The 18,986-nt window shown below is 40.3% G+C and overlaps 2 protein-coding genes across 4 annotated transcripts; both read right to left on the reverse strand.

The window, feature by feature from the left end:
* Positions 1-444: 444 nt before the first annotated feature.
* On the reverse strand, positions 445-10,819 carry zfyve27 (zinc finger, FYVE domain containing 27). 2 transcript variants are annotated; one of them, XM_085460024.1, is made up of 14 exons: positions 10,745-10,819; positions 10,482-10,660; positions 8,845-9,082; positions 8,653-8,723; positions 8,370-8,556; positions 7,240-7,335; positions 6,820-6,932; positions 6,422-6,540; positions 5,949-6,020; positions 4,771-4,791; positions 3,228-3,369; positions 3,069-3,115; positions 2,864-2,945; positions 445-2,749 (listed from the first exon to the last, which is right to left on the reverse strand). In XM_085460024.1, exons 3-14 carry the CDS (start codon positions 9,078-9,080, stop codon positions 2,679-2,681), a joined length of 1,257 nt encoding a protein of 418 aa, XP_085316150.1. In that variant the 5' UTR covers positions 9,081-9,082; positions 10,482-10,660; positions 10,745-10,819; the 3' UTR covers positions 445-2,678. The 2 variants fall into 2 exon arrangements, with proteins under 2 accessions (XP_085316150.1, XP_085316151.1); XM_085460025.1 differs by lacking the exon at positions 4,771-4,791 and having other exon boundaries at positions 10,482-10,815.
* A 1,415-nt stretch (positions 10,820-12,234) lies between these two features.
* On the reverse strand, positions 12,235-18,800 carry LOC146708245 (uncharacterized). 2 transcript variants are annotated; one of them, XM_085460027.1, is made up of 3 exons: positions 18,090-18,800; positions 16,476-16,814; positions 12,235-13,683 (listed from the first exon to the last, which is right to left on the reverse strand). In XM_085460027.1, the coding sequence occupies exons 1-3, from the start codon at positions 18,649-18,651 to the stop codon at positions 13,094-13,096; spliced, it is 1,491 nt and encodes a 496-aa protein (XP_085316153.1). In that variant the 5' UTR covers positions 18,652-18,800; the 3' UTR covers positions 12,235-13,093. The 2 variants fall into 2 exon arrangements, with proteins under 2 accessions (XP_085316153.1, XP_085316152.1); XM_085460026.1 differs by having other exon boundaries at positions 12,235-13,686.
* Positions 18,801-18,986: the final 186 nt, after the last annotated feature.

Here is an 18,986-nt window from a genome sequence, read left to right on the forward strand (position 1 = left end):
TGGGCAGGTGAAAATTCCAGTCGAGCTTAAAAGTTATAATTTTAGACCAGGGCTTTTGGTACATTCTCAGTCCATTGTAGAAGTTGCTTCACTGTGGACAGTGGCTCTGGTGTTCCACCAGTTTCCAGTTAACAGCAATTCTAACCAATTTTCTCTCACCTGAGGGTGACTATTTTGGTCTCTTGTAGACCTTGGAAAAGTAGTGATACGTCCAATTGTTAAGTTTGTTTGAACTGATTATCTTTGAATACAGCTGTTTAGAAACGGCTCCAAGAGGCCTTTCCAGTTTGTGTAAATCTCCAGTTCTAATTTAAGGCTTCACTGAGTTTCTTGCACTTTCCAATTGCAGTATTGGTCACTCCACCATGGCAGCAAAGAGAAGCTAGCAGCTGTAGTCATTCACAATCACTCTTGAGAAATTAAGAGACCTTGGCCTCGCCACCACACTGTAGAACCTTCAGCACCATTTATTGAAACATTTAACGGAGCGTGTGCATATATTTGAGCCCTTGCATAAAATTTTGACCCTGTGTGGATTAGAGAAAATTCAAAATAAAATTAAACGTGTCAGAAAAGGGATAAGAACAGTTCAAAGAAATTGTGAAAATTCAAAAGTTACTATGACATGCAAGCTCACAATGAGTGTATGTAAACTGACCACAGCTGTAAATCTTTACATTGTTTATTTTAATAACGGCATAATTTAATCTTTAAAATCCTGGGCAGTATATACATAATTAATCATTCGGTCAAATAATAACTCGCACTTTCAGGAGTTTTAAATTAAATATATCATACATAGAACAATTAGAACTATTTACAGTAAGCTTATATATGATTACAGTAAAAGCAAAGCAAACAGTTACAATCATCTGTGTCTGAAACATGATTAAAACAATGTTGCCACCAGGATCCACATATTGGGTTTCAGTGCCTCACATGAGTTCTTCAAGTCAAGTCCTGCTTGCAAGAGTGTGAAGTTCTGGTAACAGTTTTAGTGGGTTCTTCGGTCCACTCAAATTATTTTTATCCAGTTGGGTCGACTCGATCCAGTCAGACGAAAAACATGGACTCAAAGGACCTTTGGACGTGCTGCTGTAATACAATAAAGCTTGTTTGACACGCCCACGTAGGAAACCATGACAACTGAAATGCAGCAGCAATTAGATTATTACAGGAGTGAACTGGTCTGCTCAACTTCGAAAACGGCTCAGACCCTGCCTTCAACAAAACCACGCTGTGTGAGACTTTGCTTTGCATTTTCAGTTTTTTATGCTTTTCTGCATCTGCTTCCTCTGGTAGGAAAATCAACTGAAAAAGACAAATCTAATCACAGTGAGTTTTCCAGACCAGGATTACCAGGATAGCATTTGCTCAAAAATGATCTTATGTGAGCAAACTATCTGTCGTGCATGTGCCAATCAGTTAGTAAGCAGGTGCTGGCAGACACTCTGATATTGACTGCTAAAGCCCTATTCACTCAGACATGATGAACAGTCAAAGCTCTGTGAGATGACTGGTTGATAGGAGACTGGAGTGAAAACAATCGCAAACTACTCGCCAACAGCAGCAAAACTGTAAAGGTGTGACAGAAACCGGAGATGGAGAACATTCGGCTTCAAAGTGAAAGGTGACCCTTTTAAAATGTGTTTGTTCCAGTAAGGCACAACTTGTACTATGAAGGCAAATGTTCTCTTTTTCCAGTTTGCACTGTTCTTTTTCAACTTTTACTACAGCTCAGAGACTAAAATGATAAATGTCTCCAAACAAGTTGGCATCTTCCTCGCACACTACTAGTGCCCGCAGCAATCTGCCCGCAACAGAAGCAATCACAAGTTTTTTTTGCAATGCTCTCTTTGCAACTTTACTTAACAAGAGCCAGAAACCTCCAGCAACTCTTCACAAACAGTCGGGGAACGCACATTCTCTTGGGGCCAGAGGTGGCTTACTGTGGCTGTGGCCCGGTGTGACTCAGAACTCAAACTTCCCTTCAGAATCTCGGACAAACCCACAATTCATCATATCATATTGGTGACAGATGGATGTCAAGGTCCTTCAGCATTATCTTGTACTTTTGAACAAGCTTAAGCACAACTTAAGCATTTTCCCACATCATATTCATCAGTCTGAACGGCAGATTTGATGCCTTATGTTCTTACAGAAAGGTCCTTCAGCATTACATTGTCATTAATCTGCCAAACAGTCCTTAAGATATCAAAATTCACGAGCCATCACCGTTATTGTGAGGCAAAGATTGTAAAGCAAAACCGCTGTAACCCTGTTCACTTATTTTAACCACCAATCACTACTAGCTGAGTCGTGGTTATCACTGTGCATATATTGGTCCTTCTCAGAAAGACTGTAAATAGGTCCTTTGATTTTAGAGCCACTGTGTACTGTGCTGAGTCTCATTGAGTGATAAGATCCAGTCCTTCACTGATAGCACAAAAAAAGAAAAATCCAACAACAGGAATAGTAGAAATCCCATAAGCAACAAGAGAAGCTAACGAGGAACTGATAAAGGCAAAGGAGTGTAGGAGCTCCACATGGGATGTTTCTTGACAGAAGAGCCTTAACATGAACACAAAGGCATGTACGTCAGGGTCCAATATAGGGCTCAGGGCCAAACAGTGAGAGAACACTTGCTGACCGTTGGGAGATATAACCAACATGCCATCTCACTGTGGTTTGATGAGAGTGGAATTACAGGCAGCACAAACAAACACTGTCTCTCTCTGTGCTTCTGGAGCTGAGGATGAAATAATAAAAGACAGCGGCTTTAACTCAAAGAACAGATGAATAAAACTAACAGAAACAGAATTGTGTGATATGATGCAAATATTTTAACGATACTACTTCTCACCTGTTGCCCCCATAACAGATTTCAGCACCTTAAAGGAACAGCATCGAGAGCAGAAGCTGTTGCCACAGTTACTGCAGTTTCTCTGCAATAAAAACAGACAGTGGGTTAGAGCTCATCCCAACAGAAAAATAGGATAAAATTAACCATGATGACGACGTGATGCCTAAATACATCCCAAATTCTTGCCACAAGGTTTCAGTCTCACCCTTTTCTTCAGAACTGAGAAGACGGCATTGCAGCTCGAACAGTTGCCTTTGGAGACAGAAAGAAACAGCCAAGAATAGAGCTGTAAGTCTTAGAAAATCTACCGTGTCATCACCGAGCTATAAATAAGAGGGTTGAAATCAGTGGAGGATTCGCTGACCTGTGACGGTTGCGGGATAGCGTTTACGCAGTTTCTCTGTCAGTTTAGACACTTTGCTGCGTATTGGTTCATTTCGGCTTAGAAGACCATTTTCAGAGATAGTGTCATACTCGGGAGCTCCAAGGGATCCATCATCATCCTCCTTAGGGAGACGAAGAGGAGTGAGATACATAGAAAAAACAAATGGTTTTTTTTAATATAACGTCTAAGCTTTTGAAGTGTAAAGAAGCCAGGAAACAAATTAAACATTAACAGAGGAGAAACTAGAATTAAAAATAAATCAGGTAGTCTGACTAATAGCTGTTTGATGAATAAGCTAAGCATGATGATCACAACAACTACGACTACTAGGATGATTATGAAGGTGGAGAATACATTTCAAAGAACATGCATTCACGCACTTGCTGTACTTAATTTATCTGCCAAACATGAGGACCGCAACCTCCATAAGAGCAAAAGCAGAAATATTAAAGAAATTAAATGTTGTTAATCTCTCTTAACTCTTAATATTCAATATAACTAGGATGTGATAAAGGTACCAACTGTCTGTGAACCAAGGGCTACCAAGTAAGGTTAGCACAACCTACTCCACTACAAATGTGATCCACTACACTGAGTGACAGCAATGACACAGAACCAAATGAACAGAGTGTAGGAGGACAAACAGAATGAAGATATTAGTTGTCATGTGTTAAAAGCTTTTCTTGTTAAAGAATATAAAACTATTCTTTAATAAGAATAACACGTATCCAACTTCAGCAAAAAATAAAGACTTGGAGAGAGGAGGATAACTTCTTTCTTCCCTGCAGTTAATGGAACAGTTTAGGATTTTAGCAAATAAGTGTATCCATTTATTTGATGAACAAATTCATGTACAGATAAGTCAGGTGTAATGGACCTTGTTGACTAATATTGGCCACTAAATTTGACAACATATTTTTTTTTATTTAAAGTTTTATGTCACAAGAGCTAATAGATTTTAAACGCACTTTTGGTGTTTAACTAAATCCCTCACCACAAGGGGGCAGCATTTTACCAGTCCTGAAACGTTTTTGGGTCTTTGCTTCTGTTCTTTAAACGTTTTAAAAGACATTTCTTTTTAGCTCTAACCCCATTTCCCCTATTATGAATAACAATGTGTGTTTTTAAAATAAAGGTTCATCGCTACTCATTCTTGACTGAGTCTTGTCGTGCAGACTGGTGTTACACAAAAGAACACCCTGGAGCTAGTGTTCAGCTGATTTCTCTTAAAATATTTTGGACAGAAAGTCACAGGCAATTATTCACATTCTGTTGATAGAATTCGTTCAGTCTGGGGATTTAATATAGTAAAGATTTGTTTGTTGCGTAAAGCATGATGGTGATCATGCTGAATAATAATGATACAAATATTCTGTGTAATGGAACCACTGGAGGCAACAATTATGGGCATGTTATTTATAGCATTATTGCTGCCACACAACTCCTGCCAAGGTGAATGGATGGATGGATGGATGGATGGATGGATGGACTGGCAGTAGGGATGAACAGTGAAATCACTTACCACCAAAACCAATGGGGTTTCCTTGTCAGGCAACAAAACAAGAGATGAGAAAAACGTTACCTAAAAGTACTAATATTCAGTGTTACTATCCGTGACCACACCTAAAACTGCGCTTCAAAAAGCAAAGCAAGAACTAAAGAAAAAGCCATGACGAACTAGCCTCCTCTCAACAAAGGAGAGAACACTTACCTGTGTTGAAACTGAATTTTCCTGAGTTAGGAGGATAGCAGAGGGAAAAAAAACTAATAAAGACAGGAGGTATGTCAGCAACAAAGGCTTCCTCCTCCCTAACAGTTACCGGCAAGCTCAAACTGAACTTCTTAATTTTTTTTATTATTTTGCAAGACAAAAATTTATAGAATTCACCATCCAAATTTGTTTCCCCCTACATCTATATATTACATGAAAAGTTAAGCTAATGAATGACTCCAGTTTACTGAAGATTTCAGTAGAAATTACTTATCTCAGCAAAAGAAGAAAGGAATGAAAGATAAAACTTCTCCCATTCTTTACACCATTTCGGTTGCTGTCAGGGTGAACCAAGTGGAAAACACTTGGCCTTTTTGCTCCACCTATGAGTGTAAATCTGGGTCAAATCAGCTACAAGAGTTGGGAGTTCGCCTTGTAATCGGAAGGTTGCCGGTTCGAGCCCCGGCTTGGACAGTCTTGGTCGTTGTGTCCTTGGGCAAGACACTTCACCCGTTGCTTACTGGTGGTGGTCAGAGGGCCCGGTGGCGCCAGTGTCCGGCAGCCTCGCCTCTGTCAGTGCGCCCCAGGGTGGCTGTGGCTACAATGTAGCTTGCCATCACCAGTGTGTGAATGTGTGCGTGAATGGGTGGATGACTGGATATGTAAAGCGCTTTGGGGTCCTTAGGGACTAGTAAAGCGCTATATAAATACAGGCCATTTACCATAAATTCACTGCTTCCAACTTGGCCAGACAATAAATGGCAGTAACCATTTTTTCTAGTATAACTTTGGCAAGAAAACAAATTAAAATACTACAGAAACATATTTTATGATTACTTAAACTAGAAAGATTTATGAAATTGGACATCACATTAGACATTATAAGGAAGAAGTTATAATACTGCAGACATCTGAGAATTACAACTGCATAGAAGTAACATACAAATGTAATTTAAAAGAACATCCTAAAGTGTAAGTGTTCCGTTTACCTCAATGGCATCTTTAAATTCATCATCAGGCTCAGCTTCCTCAGCTTCTTCTACACTGCCAGGGGACAGATCCTGTTGTGACAAAAACACAAAACAACATCTGAGCACTTGTTTACTTAACTCCTGAAACACAGCTGATCCCAGAGTGAGCACCCAGGACAGCTGTTAAACTGTGGTATGGTCAAGAGATCTGAAATCGGGATCACACATGAATGTAACGGGTGAAGTTTTCACTCTGGAATTCCACAGATCAATGTGATCCCCAGTCCGTGACTTTGCTGGAGTAAAAATCCTAACACAGAAAGACACAGAGGGCATGAAAGGAAAATGATGGATGGACTGTTTATCCCATGCTCTCAGTGTAAGAAGCTTTCAGCTGTATTTGGTTTTAATATAAATCACAGCAAATAATCCTTCAGTGTAAGTCGTATCAGACCGTATAAACTTTTGTCCTCCGTGCTTCTGTCTCTCACCTCTAGACTGGTTGGTGTGGGGGTCCTCTCCAATAAATTGCCTTGTTCTTGTTCTTCACACGCCCCTTCTGAAGTCTGTGTCTTGCTCATGTGGAACAGTTTCTTAAGCTCCAATAAAACTGAAACAGATTAACAGACCATCGACTGCATTTATAAAGATGGATGTAGCCACCTAAAGGTCGTTCACTGGATTGTGGACTACCCTTTTTAAAGTCTCAAATTCAGTCACCATCTTACTTTTTAACCATAATTAAATGAGAATGTATTGTATGGAATGACCATGTACTACTATTGTATTTTATTACTGTTTTTAGAGCCAGGCTCTAGAGGCCGTTTGAAGATCTGCAGTTTTTAACGCTTCAGTGTTAGTTTTATTTTTCAGCCTTTTCCAAACTAACCTCTGCAGAAGTCTCTGTTCCACAGAAACATGACACTGTTGAGTCCAGCTAGCACCCAGGCCACCGGAGCAACATAGAGTAGACACACCACGATTAATATCCCTCCATAGAACCTGGAGGTGGAACATTTTGAGAAGTCACATTAAAACTATGTGAGCGATTGATCAGCAACAGAATTCTTTGTTAAGTTCACATTTGACATTTTAAACCGTGACTACTGACACACATCTGAATATCTTGTTACTATCGGCAACAACAGAAGAGATCAGTACAGTAGAGCTTGTTAAAACATATACATTTCATTCACATGCATGAGCTGAACTGATGTTATCATGCGCGCCGGCTGTTGAGCAATAATGACTCAGCTATAAGCAAAAAGAATGTGCGTGTGTGTAAAAGAGAGAGACCACAGATGCAGACCTTGATGACTTGGTGTGATTATCCCAGTACAAGACTTTATAAGCAGCTTCTGCTGACTGACAGGCAGAGGACAGCATGTCATCCAGCTGCTTCAACCTGGTGAAGGCAAATGAGACCCACAAATAAAGGGTGAACAAATACATTTCAATCGATTTGCAAATACATACCATGAACAAATACTCAGAAATGCACCGATAGCTACAGTTTATAAACTGCTTAAAAAATAAAAATAAAAAAGGAAGAAGAAACTGACTTCCTCCATCTTCTTTATCAGTGTTTGCCTGAAACTTAATCTTTAAATTGGATATTTTAAAATCGTATGAAACAATGAATATGCCGGTAGCAGGTAGGACTCTAAGTCAATATTGTGTGATGAGAGACACATTCAAGTTTATAATAGTTTGGAAATAATGACAGTTTCACTCCGATCAACAATTGTGGGATGCATTACATTTTATAAATGTAAAGTTAACAACTCTACAGGACAACTAAGCATTTCCTCAAAGGTTTTTCCTCCAAACACGAGCCAAGTGTTTGCTGACATCTTCCATGTCAACTACAGGCAACCATGGCAACCTGCTAATAACCAAAGCAATTGAAAAGAGGTTTTTGATGCATCGCTGTAAACCTCTCTACAACCAATTTCACCTAGTGACTGCCAGCAACCTCAAGCAATTGCTCACAAATCAGCAAGGGAATATACTTTTTCCCCCCCCTAGCGACCAGTGGTTGCCAGGGGGTCACCTAAAGGTCTCTAAACCTTCCAATTGGGACCTTAGCTTTTTGAAACCAGAGTTTATAAGTATAGAGTGCATCAAACATTGAAAGCATACTCTGCTTAACTTCTTTCTGCACATTACGGGGGACCATAATTTACAAAATGAACATAATGTTGGATTCAGTAAAACCTGAAAGAAGTGTCTCAGACTCTAAACATACTAGTAACAAGTATACTATGGGCATGGATCAAGTGAGCTGAGGGCTCTGGACTTTGTTTTTGACAACCACAGGTTGTCTCTGCTGGCCTTTTAAACAAAAGCAGGTTTAAAGCAGCTCCACACTGACTTCATTTTTTAGATTGGACGCTACATGCTAATAGTTTAAGACATTAAATGCATAATTTGCCTTACAGGTCTTTGACTTCCAACATGGCCTCCTGTTTGGTGAGATGAATGATCTGCAAGTCTCTGCGATACACAGCATGAAAGCGACGCTTCTGAAGCTCATCGTCTGAGGCTCTGCCCCTACACCTGTCCTGCAGGTAACCCAGGGCAGCCGGCAAAGATACTGCTGCTAAACTCACAGTGAACCAACCAACTGATGTCAGAAGAGGGAGACAGAAAAAAACAACATAGTAAATTATTCAAAGGGCAACAATAAGGCTGAATAAGGCTGTGTAATGGTTCCTCCTACCTTCATTAACTGTGCAGAAGAAGACATTGAGGAAAATACAAACAAGCAGAGAACACAGTGGCATCTTCCACCTGAGAGATTAAAAAAAAAAGATCATAATGAATACTGCAATATAAATATGTAGCTCTGTGATTACTATGAAAAAGCAGTTATGTGATATTCATACAGGGTACAGAAAGCACAAATACACACCCGAGCAGGAAGCGAATGAGCTCCACTGTATCTGTAACCGGTTCTAGATATAGAGCCATCCTCTTATAGGACAAAACCATGTTGAGGAGGTCAAAGTTTGGTGTACTGCGAGGGCTTCCCAACTCAGAGGCATCTGAAGACCCAGGGGCTTCTTTAGACAATGTGTGCACCAGCTCCCCCCGATCCCCTGTGCCCTGTGAGGGGTCTTGGAATGATCCAGTACTGTGCAAAGCCATCCCTGGACAGAATGAGGGACAGACGACAAGCAGGATTCAGGTGTTGAGTAACTTCGAAAGCAAAAATGCATCTGCTGTGATAATATTACCAACTGTCTAGAGCTTCAGCAACAGAAAGTTTGTAAACCCTTTTGAATTACTGAAATTTCATCTTCTTACAAATAAAGACAAACATAAACTGATAACACAAAAAAAAAGTCTTACAAAAAGTCCAAGCTGAGAAAAGTAACAGGCCTCGCGTTTCCTATATCTTAGAATCTCTTTTAGCAAAAACGTACATCAGATCTTTTTAGGCTTTATAGAGGATTTTCAACATTTTCCATCATGCATCAACCTTAAGCAGTTGTGTTAAGGTTAGGACTCTGACATGACTATTCCAAAAACATGAATTTTTTTTCTTTTTAAACTATCGTGTTGTCGATTTACTTGTGCACTTTGGTCACTTTGTAGTTGTGGCACTCTACTCCTGAGATAGCAAAGCAGCCCCAAACCACAATCCGTCCACCACTCTTTCAGTTTTAGAGCTGGTAGACAGTACTGTTCTAAAATTCACAAATACAGAGTTGTGTGTTTTAAATAGAAAAATGGACTTCTTTGTCATCTGTCCACAAAACATAATCTCAGAAGTCATTGCAAACCTGAAACACACTAAAATGCTTCCTTCCATTAATACTACTCTTATTTGGTGTTTTGAATGAACAAAAATTCTGATACTTGGAGAGATTTTTACTCTTTGTTGAGTTCATCAAGCTGAACTCAGTTTTGCTCAATATTAATTGTATCTCTCAATAAGCGTATTAGTGTAACCCTCCACAGCAGTCCCTGTTTCTTCTGTGACCCCCTTGAGAAAATTAACTGCTTTAGTGAGATTAACACCAGTGCTTGATTTGTTCAATTTGTAGATAGTCTGCCTCGTTATGACCAACCACGTTTTCAGAGACGCTTTTGTTGGCTTTTCCGGGGTCTGTTCCTGAGACCTGTGAGAGAAACCCATCATCCAAGCGTTATTGGAAAGAGCGAATTTCTCCACTAACCTATTCTTGTGCGCTTTAGTTATATGGAGGATCTCCCATAACCCACGCTTACAGTCTCAACTCCTTTATGCGAGTTGATGAATGAACAAACCTAGCGTTCAGGTGGATTCCTTCCAAGGGTTACGATATGTTGGTAGCTTTCATGAGGACTACTTATTTCTGATTAATCTATTAAAATCGATTTCTTTATCGTGACCATAAGGAGGGAAATCCGGGCTAACTGCTGTGGCCTGCGAGATGCGGTCAAACCGGAAAGTTAACTCAAGTCCTGTGCCGGTGGGAGAGCGCTGTGCTGTACAATAGCAGCACGACACCGGCATGTCAGCCTTGCTAACACTAGCTACTAAATACGAAGGAGATCATTTACCTCGAGCTCGGTTTCCAACAACAACCAACTTATGAGGCGGCGGCGGTGCTGAAAGGAGCTCAGGCGAAACTAGCGAGTCCCACCGATACCATCATCTTCAGCCTGGAGGAAGAAAGAGCCTCCAAATTCAAGCAGCTCAGTCAACATGGCTCCGGTTGTCCTCCTGCATGAGCACAAACCTGGAACAACGAGGCGATTTCTGAAACTGTCAGCGTGTCGGCATAGAGAGTCAACCCGCTATTTTGCTTTTTTGGACCTGCTACCTTTGCCTTGCTAGCTCTGTTCAGCTGCGAGAGCGTCTGCTTCCTCGTTTAATCCAGGCCTGATAATTGATAACAGAAAATGGTCAATGGCAGGTGTCCAAACCAGTCGATCGCAGAGAGACTGATCAGTCAAGTCCCCCCCACTTTTTTTTTTTTTTAAATTAAGAATACTCCTTTGTAAAACAAGAACATAATAAACATTCTTTTATTAGGGTTTTTTTTAAAAAAACAAAAAAAACAATTATATTTGTTAATTTTACCACCATCTGCGCTCTTGGACAATCTTTCCATACATTTCAATTTTATATTGAAAGTAATTTTGTGAGTAATGATGATAATAATAATGTCTCTTTGTGACCTTTAAAGCAGAAATTATTCAGACTGTCAGAGTTTTGACTGTTATGATTTATCAGAATAGTTTTCATACCAAAACATCTAATTAAAGGATGATTTTGCTTTTTTGTTTTTGGAAGGGGGGGGGGGGGGGGGGGGGGGCTCCAGTAGATGTGGAAATAGGTTTTTGTTGATTATTAGTGAAAGTAAAACAGTTAAACAAAATACACTGATGGAACTACACAAGTTGAAGTCATGTTGAAGTTGAAGTCATGACAAAGTAAAACTCACCTGGTTTAAAGAGCTTCAGTCAGTCCTTGACCACACATTTACTGTACAGCAGTTGATGAAGATTAAATAGCAGCTGTGGAATTTAGACTGTTGCTTTAAATCCCAACACACAGGCAGAATGTAATAGAAATAACAGAGGAAGCTTAAGTTAAGGTTTTGCAATTTTGCAAAGCTATTCAGCAAAAATGAAGGAGGAGTATCCTTCTGCAAATGAGCAAAGAAAGAAGAAAAAAAGAGGAAGATGATATAAAAGTGTCAGCAAGACAAGTGGAGCAGTTAATAACAATCAAATGAAACACTAAATAATAATAATAATAATAATAATAATAATAATAATAATGGATTGGATTTATATAGCGCTTTTCGAGACCCTCAAAGCGCTTTACAATACCACTATTCATTCACTCTCACATTCATACACTGGTGGAGGCAGCTACAGTTGTAGCCACAGCTGCCCTGGGGCAGACTGACAGAAGCGAGGCTGCCATATCTCGCCATCGGCCCCTCTGGCCAACACCAGTAGGCAAGTAGGGTAAAGTGTCTTGCCCAGGGACACAACGACCAGGACAGAGAGCCCAGGGATCGAACCGGCGACCTAACCGGTGAATAACTGAATGCTGCTAGTTTAGTCTGGGAGAGACTTGAATGACACATTATTTCTTTTGTTAACCTTAAACATTAGTTACCTTAGCTTAAAAAAAAAAAAAAAAAGATGATAAATAAATAACAAGTTTCAACTTTAATTCATTCATTGTTTAGGAAATTGTTTTCGTACAGTTCCCCGTTGTTAACTGAAAAACTCCTCTACTGGGTTAAGATCAGGTGACTGATTAAACAAAAAAAAAAAAAAAAAAAAAAAAAAAAAAAAGATCCACTTTGTGACTTTCTACTTTTAAATACTACTTTTATTAGTCCATATACATTATTTTACATAGTGTAGTCGAAATAAGAGACATACAGTAGTACATATGTGAGTCACAGACAATTATAAAAACGGGATTGGCATAAACACATACTGGCTCAACCAGTAGTTTCTTCAATACCACGAACATAATTAAAATGGCACTTGGAATTACACTGAAAGGCTCCACACACATTTAGTTTTCAGCACTTACTACTGACCTGACATATACCGTATGCATTTAAATGTTGACCTCAGTGATCACTGAGCTACAGTTCCTGGAGCTTATTTTCTTTTCACCATGTAATCATAAAAGTATTTAAATTTGTCTGAGAGTTAGATAGTTTTAGTTTTTGACAGGTGACCTAAGATGCTCGTTGCAGTATCTATAACTTGAGATACTGCTTTGTAAGATTTCTTTTGAAACAACACAGTCTCAAAGGGAAAACCTGGTCTTAAAAAAAAAAAAAAAAAAAAGTGGATTGCACAGAGAGACCTCATACTGGTGAGTCATTTCGGGTTATATCAATATACAGTAGGGACTGATTATGGCCACTGAGCATGGCGCACCTCAGAAACGTAAATATTTGCGTCCTGTATTGTGAATGTTGCTTGTTTTTAGACATGACTCTTCTGAGCGTGCTGTGCCTGTATATCACGTGTGCATGGGAAAATATTAAACGTCTTTCTTTGACATTTTACTCAGCAGAGGCAGGACTGATAGGTGGCTGCTAACATAAAAATAAAATTTAAACATATTAAGCCTTGCATAAAATCAACTTTTATGCATATTGCATAACAAAATTCCAATCTCAAGAACCACACTACTGTAGCTGCTTGCTATGAGAGCGCTGGTGGAATTTGAGCCCACCACAGTTTCTAAAAGACTTTCCACACTGTCCACAGATGTAAGGCTTCTCTCCAGTGTGGATGCGGAAGTGCCTGGTTAAAGCACCAGAATGACGGAAACACTTTGAGCAGACTGAGCAGGTATATGGCCTCTCTCCTGTGTGGATTCGAAGGTGGGTCTTGAGATTCTCCATGCGATTGAACTCTCGGTTGCACACTGTGCAGCGGAAGGGGCTGCAACCCGGTGGGTAAAGCTGCAATCTGGCCCTCTTGCTTCCTGCCACAGGTTGCTGACAGCGTTGCTGGAACCTTAGCTGGCACTGGCCAGTGTGTCGGCGCAACAAGCTGGGCAGATGGAAAGTCTGACCACAGGACTTACAGGCATAGAGGGTAGCTACGGGGTGGTTGAGTTTATGACTGGTTCGAACATTGACTGGGTAAACCTGTGGAGCGGCCTCTGACACAGGAGCTGGTTCGGACAGCTGGAAGATACTGGAGAACTCTGCAGGGAGGGATGGAAGATCTGTGGGCGGTTGAAGGGTGGAGGCTGGGTTTGAAGGATGAGCTGCTGAAAGACATAACATGCAGAGTTAATTACACTGTAGAATAATTATTTAAAAAATATATTTTTCAATTACACAAACTTCATTAGCCTTAAAGATCAGAATTCATGTAGTACATACATAATACATGTAAACAAATAAGTGTTTTAAGTCAGTAGATTGACCATTGTTTTTATATAGAGCAAACATTTTTTGAATCCTTTAGAATAATCTGAGGAATAATCTGACATTTAGCCGCCTGACTGGAAGTCCAGATGTTAAAATTTTGCATCACTAGACAGTAGGAAAGCATAAATGTTGTGCTGTTTGACTGGCACATGGGTATGAGGCAAATTTTCTATTGCATACTGGGTGTACAACCAATCAATATTATTGATAATGAGAAATTGTCTGTTACTTATATAGAACTTTTGTCCCACTAGCAACTTAGATCATTTTACATTGCAAGCCAATAAACCCATTCATTTCCCTGCACCGCCAACTTTTTGTTTATCTCACATGCACAGATAAACTCAATCCAGCATCGCTAGTTAACTGAACATGTATGTATTTGAACCACGTGAAGAAACTGCTGTATCGGTGCCAGAACACTAAAAACATCCCAAAAATTTCAAACCCAGAATCTTTGTAATGTAAAGTAACAATGCCAACCGAAAAACAAAAACTACTCTGGGTCATGAAAGTATTTCTATCTACCTGAACACAAACAGGAAACTGCTGTTGTTCTTGTATGACTATGATGTCTAATTTAATTATACAAACTCAGGAGATAAAATTATAAAAAAAATAATCTTTCACTAAGCCCGTATTCTGTCATCGTGTTGGCTGTGCTCAGTCCCAGAAGGGCAGAACTGGCCAAACATTTGTTCTCACTTTCACAATTCCCTATACAGCTTCCTTGGAGCTTGTCCAGCTTCCACTATGGTGGCAGTCAGAATGGACTGTGGGCTGGTGAAGTTAACTGCTGGCACAGAAAGTACTGCTTGTCCTGCTGGTGCGATGATCTGAGGTGTCAGAAAGAATGCTGGTAGGTCTTTCTCTTCACTGATTGCTTTGACATGATGGGATGTGGGAGGTGACTAGAAGTCATCTCCCTCTGTTGCGTCTGATCTGCTGTCATCTCTAGCAGCTGCCAGTGATGCTCCTGTTGTGCTGGCATGGCTTGAGCACTGCTTACTCCTGTAGATGCTTGTCAGACTCGGGGCAAGCTGCAAGCAGCACAGGACTCTGAAGCAGCACTAAGAGTTCCTGCCTCTTCTACATGTTATACCATTAGACAAGCATGTTCTGGTTTATTTCCATCAGGTGAATGTCTGCTCCCTTCATCACCTAAGAGTTCCAAATGCTAAATCTCACAACAATCCCTCAGAATTTAGGACCAACTTGGTTCAATCCCCTTAGCATTCCTTTTTGTGGCGGTGGGAAGAAAAGAGTCTTATATGTTTTCCACTATCTGGAAGTAGCCAGGACACTACAGGTCCCAAACTCACACTACAAGTCATGCTCTCTGCACCTGCCATTTGTTTAGAGCTTAAACCAACTTTTCCTTGTCACCTTGATCCAGTCTCTTGCACAGAGATATAGTTGTGTTTGTCTGCTGGATACTAACATAGAGAGGTGTGATCACACAGCTCTACCAAATCCTCAGCAAGTCTGTCTGTATTTTAGTTATTCACAGCCTATTCAAATGAATAAACAGAAAAGACAATAGCAATGTAAGATATTTACTGTCAAAGACCTTTAACAACATTTTTCTATGCTGTGGATTTAACAAAATATGTGTACACAAGTACTCAGAAATACTATAGATTGGCTCAGTGATGGCATAATTGCATCTATGGCTCAAACATACCACATTAATTAACCTTAGGGGCGATCGTGGCTCAAGAGTTGGGAGTTCGCCTTGTAATCGGTTCGAGCCCCGGCTTGGACAGTCTTGGTCGTTGTGTCCTTGGGCAAGACACTTCACCCGTTACCTACTGGTGGTGGTCAGAGGGCCCGGTGGTGCCAGTGTCCGGCAGCCTCGCCTCTGTCAGTGCGCCCCAGGGTGGCTGTGGCTACAATGTAGCTTGCCATCACCTGTGTGTGAATGGGTGGATGACTGGATATGTAAAGCGCTTTAGGGACTAGTAAAGCGCTATATAAATACAGGCCATTTACCATTTACCATCTAATTTGCATTACAATTGCTTCATTAGAGATTAAACTATTTTAATTACATCGTAAGTGGACTTACACATATAATTTAAGCACAACTTTAATGCTTGTTAATGCTAAGTAAAATGAACAGCTAATCATTTTGCACCCAGTGAAATAGCACATGGTGAGTTGGCATATAGTCCATCTACCAGTTTTAATAGTAATTTCGGAAACAGACAATAATTTCCCATAATGATCAAATCTAGCTGCAAATGTGACTGGCCTGCAGCTCCAAAAATGACAAAAATTTCCCTGGATGATCTTTCAGCAACTTGATCACAAGGAAAAATGTCTATTTACTCTTGTTGATTCCACATTTCTAAATCTGAATATTGGAAATGTCAGTGCAGTACATTTGTAAAACTAAACAATTCATGAGAGAAGGCTCTGCAATGTGTTAACTGTGTTTACAGGCCTGGGTTTTTTTAAGCCCTCTTGAATCTCAAACATTTTACCCTCCCATGAGGTAAATGCAGTTTCAAAGACTTTTCCACTTTAGGTGAGTATGTCATTGTTAGATATTGCAAATCTGATCTTAATTTCAACCTTATTTGTTGTAACAGAGGGAATACTTTGTGGCAGTTTTCGCTCTTACCCTGATCGAGCCCATCGCTGGACAGCTGAGAGTTTGAATCTTGGCTCTGAATATCCTGCACTTCTGGTTTCCACTCCAACATTTTGGACTGGACTCCAGATATACTCTCCAGGCTAAAATCCTCCACTTTAAAGGAATCCAAACAGCAAGAGGAACCATGCGTTTCCTCTTCTGGCTTCTCCTGCTTTACAGTAACCTGAGTAACCAGCTCTCGAGTGGATTTGCCAAGAACGCTGGGAAGTGGTGGTGAGATGCCATCTTGAGCTGCTTGGTTTGGACATACTGGGTTCATACGTTCGATCTTCACCATACAAACGCGAGAAATCTCTTCAGTTACCTCTGCAAATAAAGAGATGCAAGCATTTAATGATTTCTTTTAAATTAGAAAACTAAGACAATTTTTCCATACATTATAAAATAAATTTAAAGTCAGCCTTCTATGGAGCTTGAGCACAGTACCTTTGCAACTGTTTCCAAAAACAGTTACTTTAAAAACAGAACTCAAAACAGATGTGAGGATCCAGAACTTTATGTTTGGAAATCATTACAGCGTTAGCCTCTTTTCTCTCTAGTCTGAAACCATCAGGCATGTAATCAGGGCACAGGTCAAAAGCCAGAATCAGAATACTTTAATCCCAGAGGAAATTATGTGGTCACAGTTGCTCCAAGATAGTTTATTTTGTTACTGTTCTTACTAAATGAAATAATACCATATGTTACAAATATAACAACATAGCTCTTATTATAATTATCCCAGTATATTACACAAAATTAAATATATATGGTTCACACCGAGGTGCCCTTCGTATCATAATCCCACACAGCAAAATCTCCAGTGTTAAATTAACGCTAGAGAGTGTCTATATGGGTCCACACCTCTGAGTGTTAAATACAACACTGTTGAGTGTTAAATTAACACTTTTGACAGTGTTATATGTTTAAAAGTAACCTAGTCAGTTTTGAAGATTAACAATGGCTAACACTGAGCAGTGCTGATTTTCTAACACTGGAAAATATCCCAGTGTTAGAAAATCAGCACTGGAGATTTTGCTGTGCACAAACATCTGGTGTGGCAACAAATTGGTGCACAAAGCATGGGTAACCTGCAAATCTGTGAAGACACCATTAATGCTGAATATACACTTTTTGGAACAAGATATTGCAACCCCATCAATGCATAACCTGGGTGGCATACGTCACCATTTTTATTTTTGAAACACTTGTAAGTTATATGAGCGCATCAAGACAAGCTAAAGACCTTTTAATGATTCTTGGATGATGTGTTGTGTATTTTTGATCTTTGCACTTGGTGGATTCACACACAAACCAACAGGTATATTGTTTAAGTCTTTGCATTGGCCGCAATCTTAACTGTGTTAAAATAAATTAAAAAAAAATTAAAATAGCAAAAAGGTGACTGTTTGCACTTCAGCAATCCTGCTAGTAAAACATTCTGTTGTTAAAACTGGCAACTGTGCATCACTGGTTTCACACTTGTCTACAAAACGTGTGAAAAATGTTCATCCCCATGCATTAACAGTTTAGCTGTTAGTTTCTGTGCACACATCGTGATCTACTGGGGCAGTAATGAAAGAGAACAAGTCTCACAAGTACCTCTAGTGCATCCATCGTTCGCCTCATTTTCTGGATCTGAAGCTGCGTCATTTATTCTCTCTTCCTCGCGCGATCTGCGCTCGTCGGGTCTTCTCAAATGTAGATCGTGGGTGTCACGAGGCTGATGCGCTCCGCTGTGACCCGCAGGGGTAGTGTCACCTCTGACCTCTGTGCGGCTGAGCACACTGCCCACAGCACTTGTGCTTATTTGACTGCAGTTGGGGTGTGGCGGTTGATCGGTGTATTTTATGGCACCGAAGAGCTGATTTGTAGTAAGAGGGCTTCCACAGTTCTCCTCTCTGCGCGCAGAGTCCAGCTTAGCTTCGGCTCTCTGCAGCCTTTGTTTGAGGGACTCGTTTTCTCGTCGTATCTCTTCATAGATGTCGCTCGTCACCTGACCTGCCACAAGCTTTTTCACCTCGCGAACCGCGATCTCCACGGCCACTTCAAATGCTCCGTGTATGGCAGCTACAAGCTCCTCTTGAAAGGACAGCGCAGCGTCCGCGCTGGTTTTGTTTGTTACGCACGGTCGCTCTTTGGTCCCAAACAGCTGCGGCTTCATGGTGCGTTTAACGACCCACTAACGCTGTGCAATGACTTAATATTAAAACCCCTGATGAGCACGTGATTTCCCCAATAATGGACCCCTTGTACTGATGGAGCTCGTTTATAAGCAAAGTGAGAGGTTTTACTTCCGCCAACAATTGCTTATGTGCCAACTAGTGGTCCAAACGGCGAAGTGCATCACTTTGTTGGTAAAAAAGAAAAAAAGGACAAAGTACAACTGAGAAACCTAAATTTATTATCTCAGCAACGACTGAAATATCTGAAATTATGCTCTTTTAAGGGCAAGCACAGGTGTAACGACTGCTCCTGGGACGTCTTCCATCAGTCACG

This window comes from Copadichromis virginalis, linkage group LG6 (genome assembly GCF_057382275.1).
Source record: "Copadichromis virginalis isolate Kocher_CV1m ecotype Utaka linkage group LG6, C_Virginalis_male_GT1.1, whole genome shotgun sequence".
Taxonomy (NCBI): Eukaryota; Metazoa; Chordata; class Actinopteri; order Cichliformes; family Cichlidae; genus Copadichromis; species Copadichromis virginalis.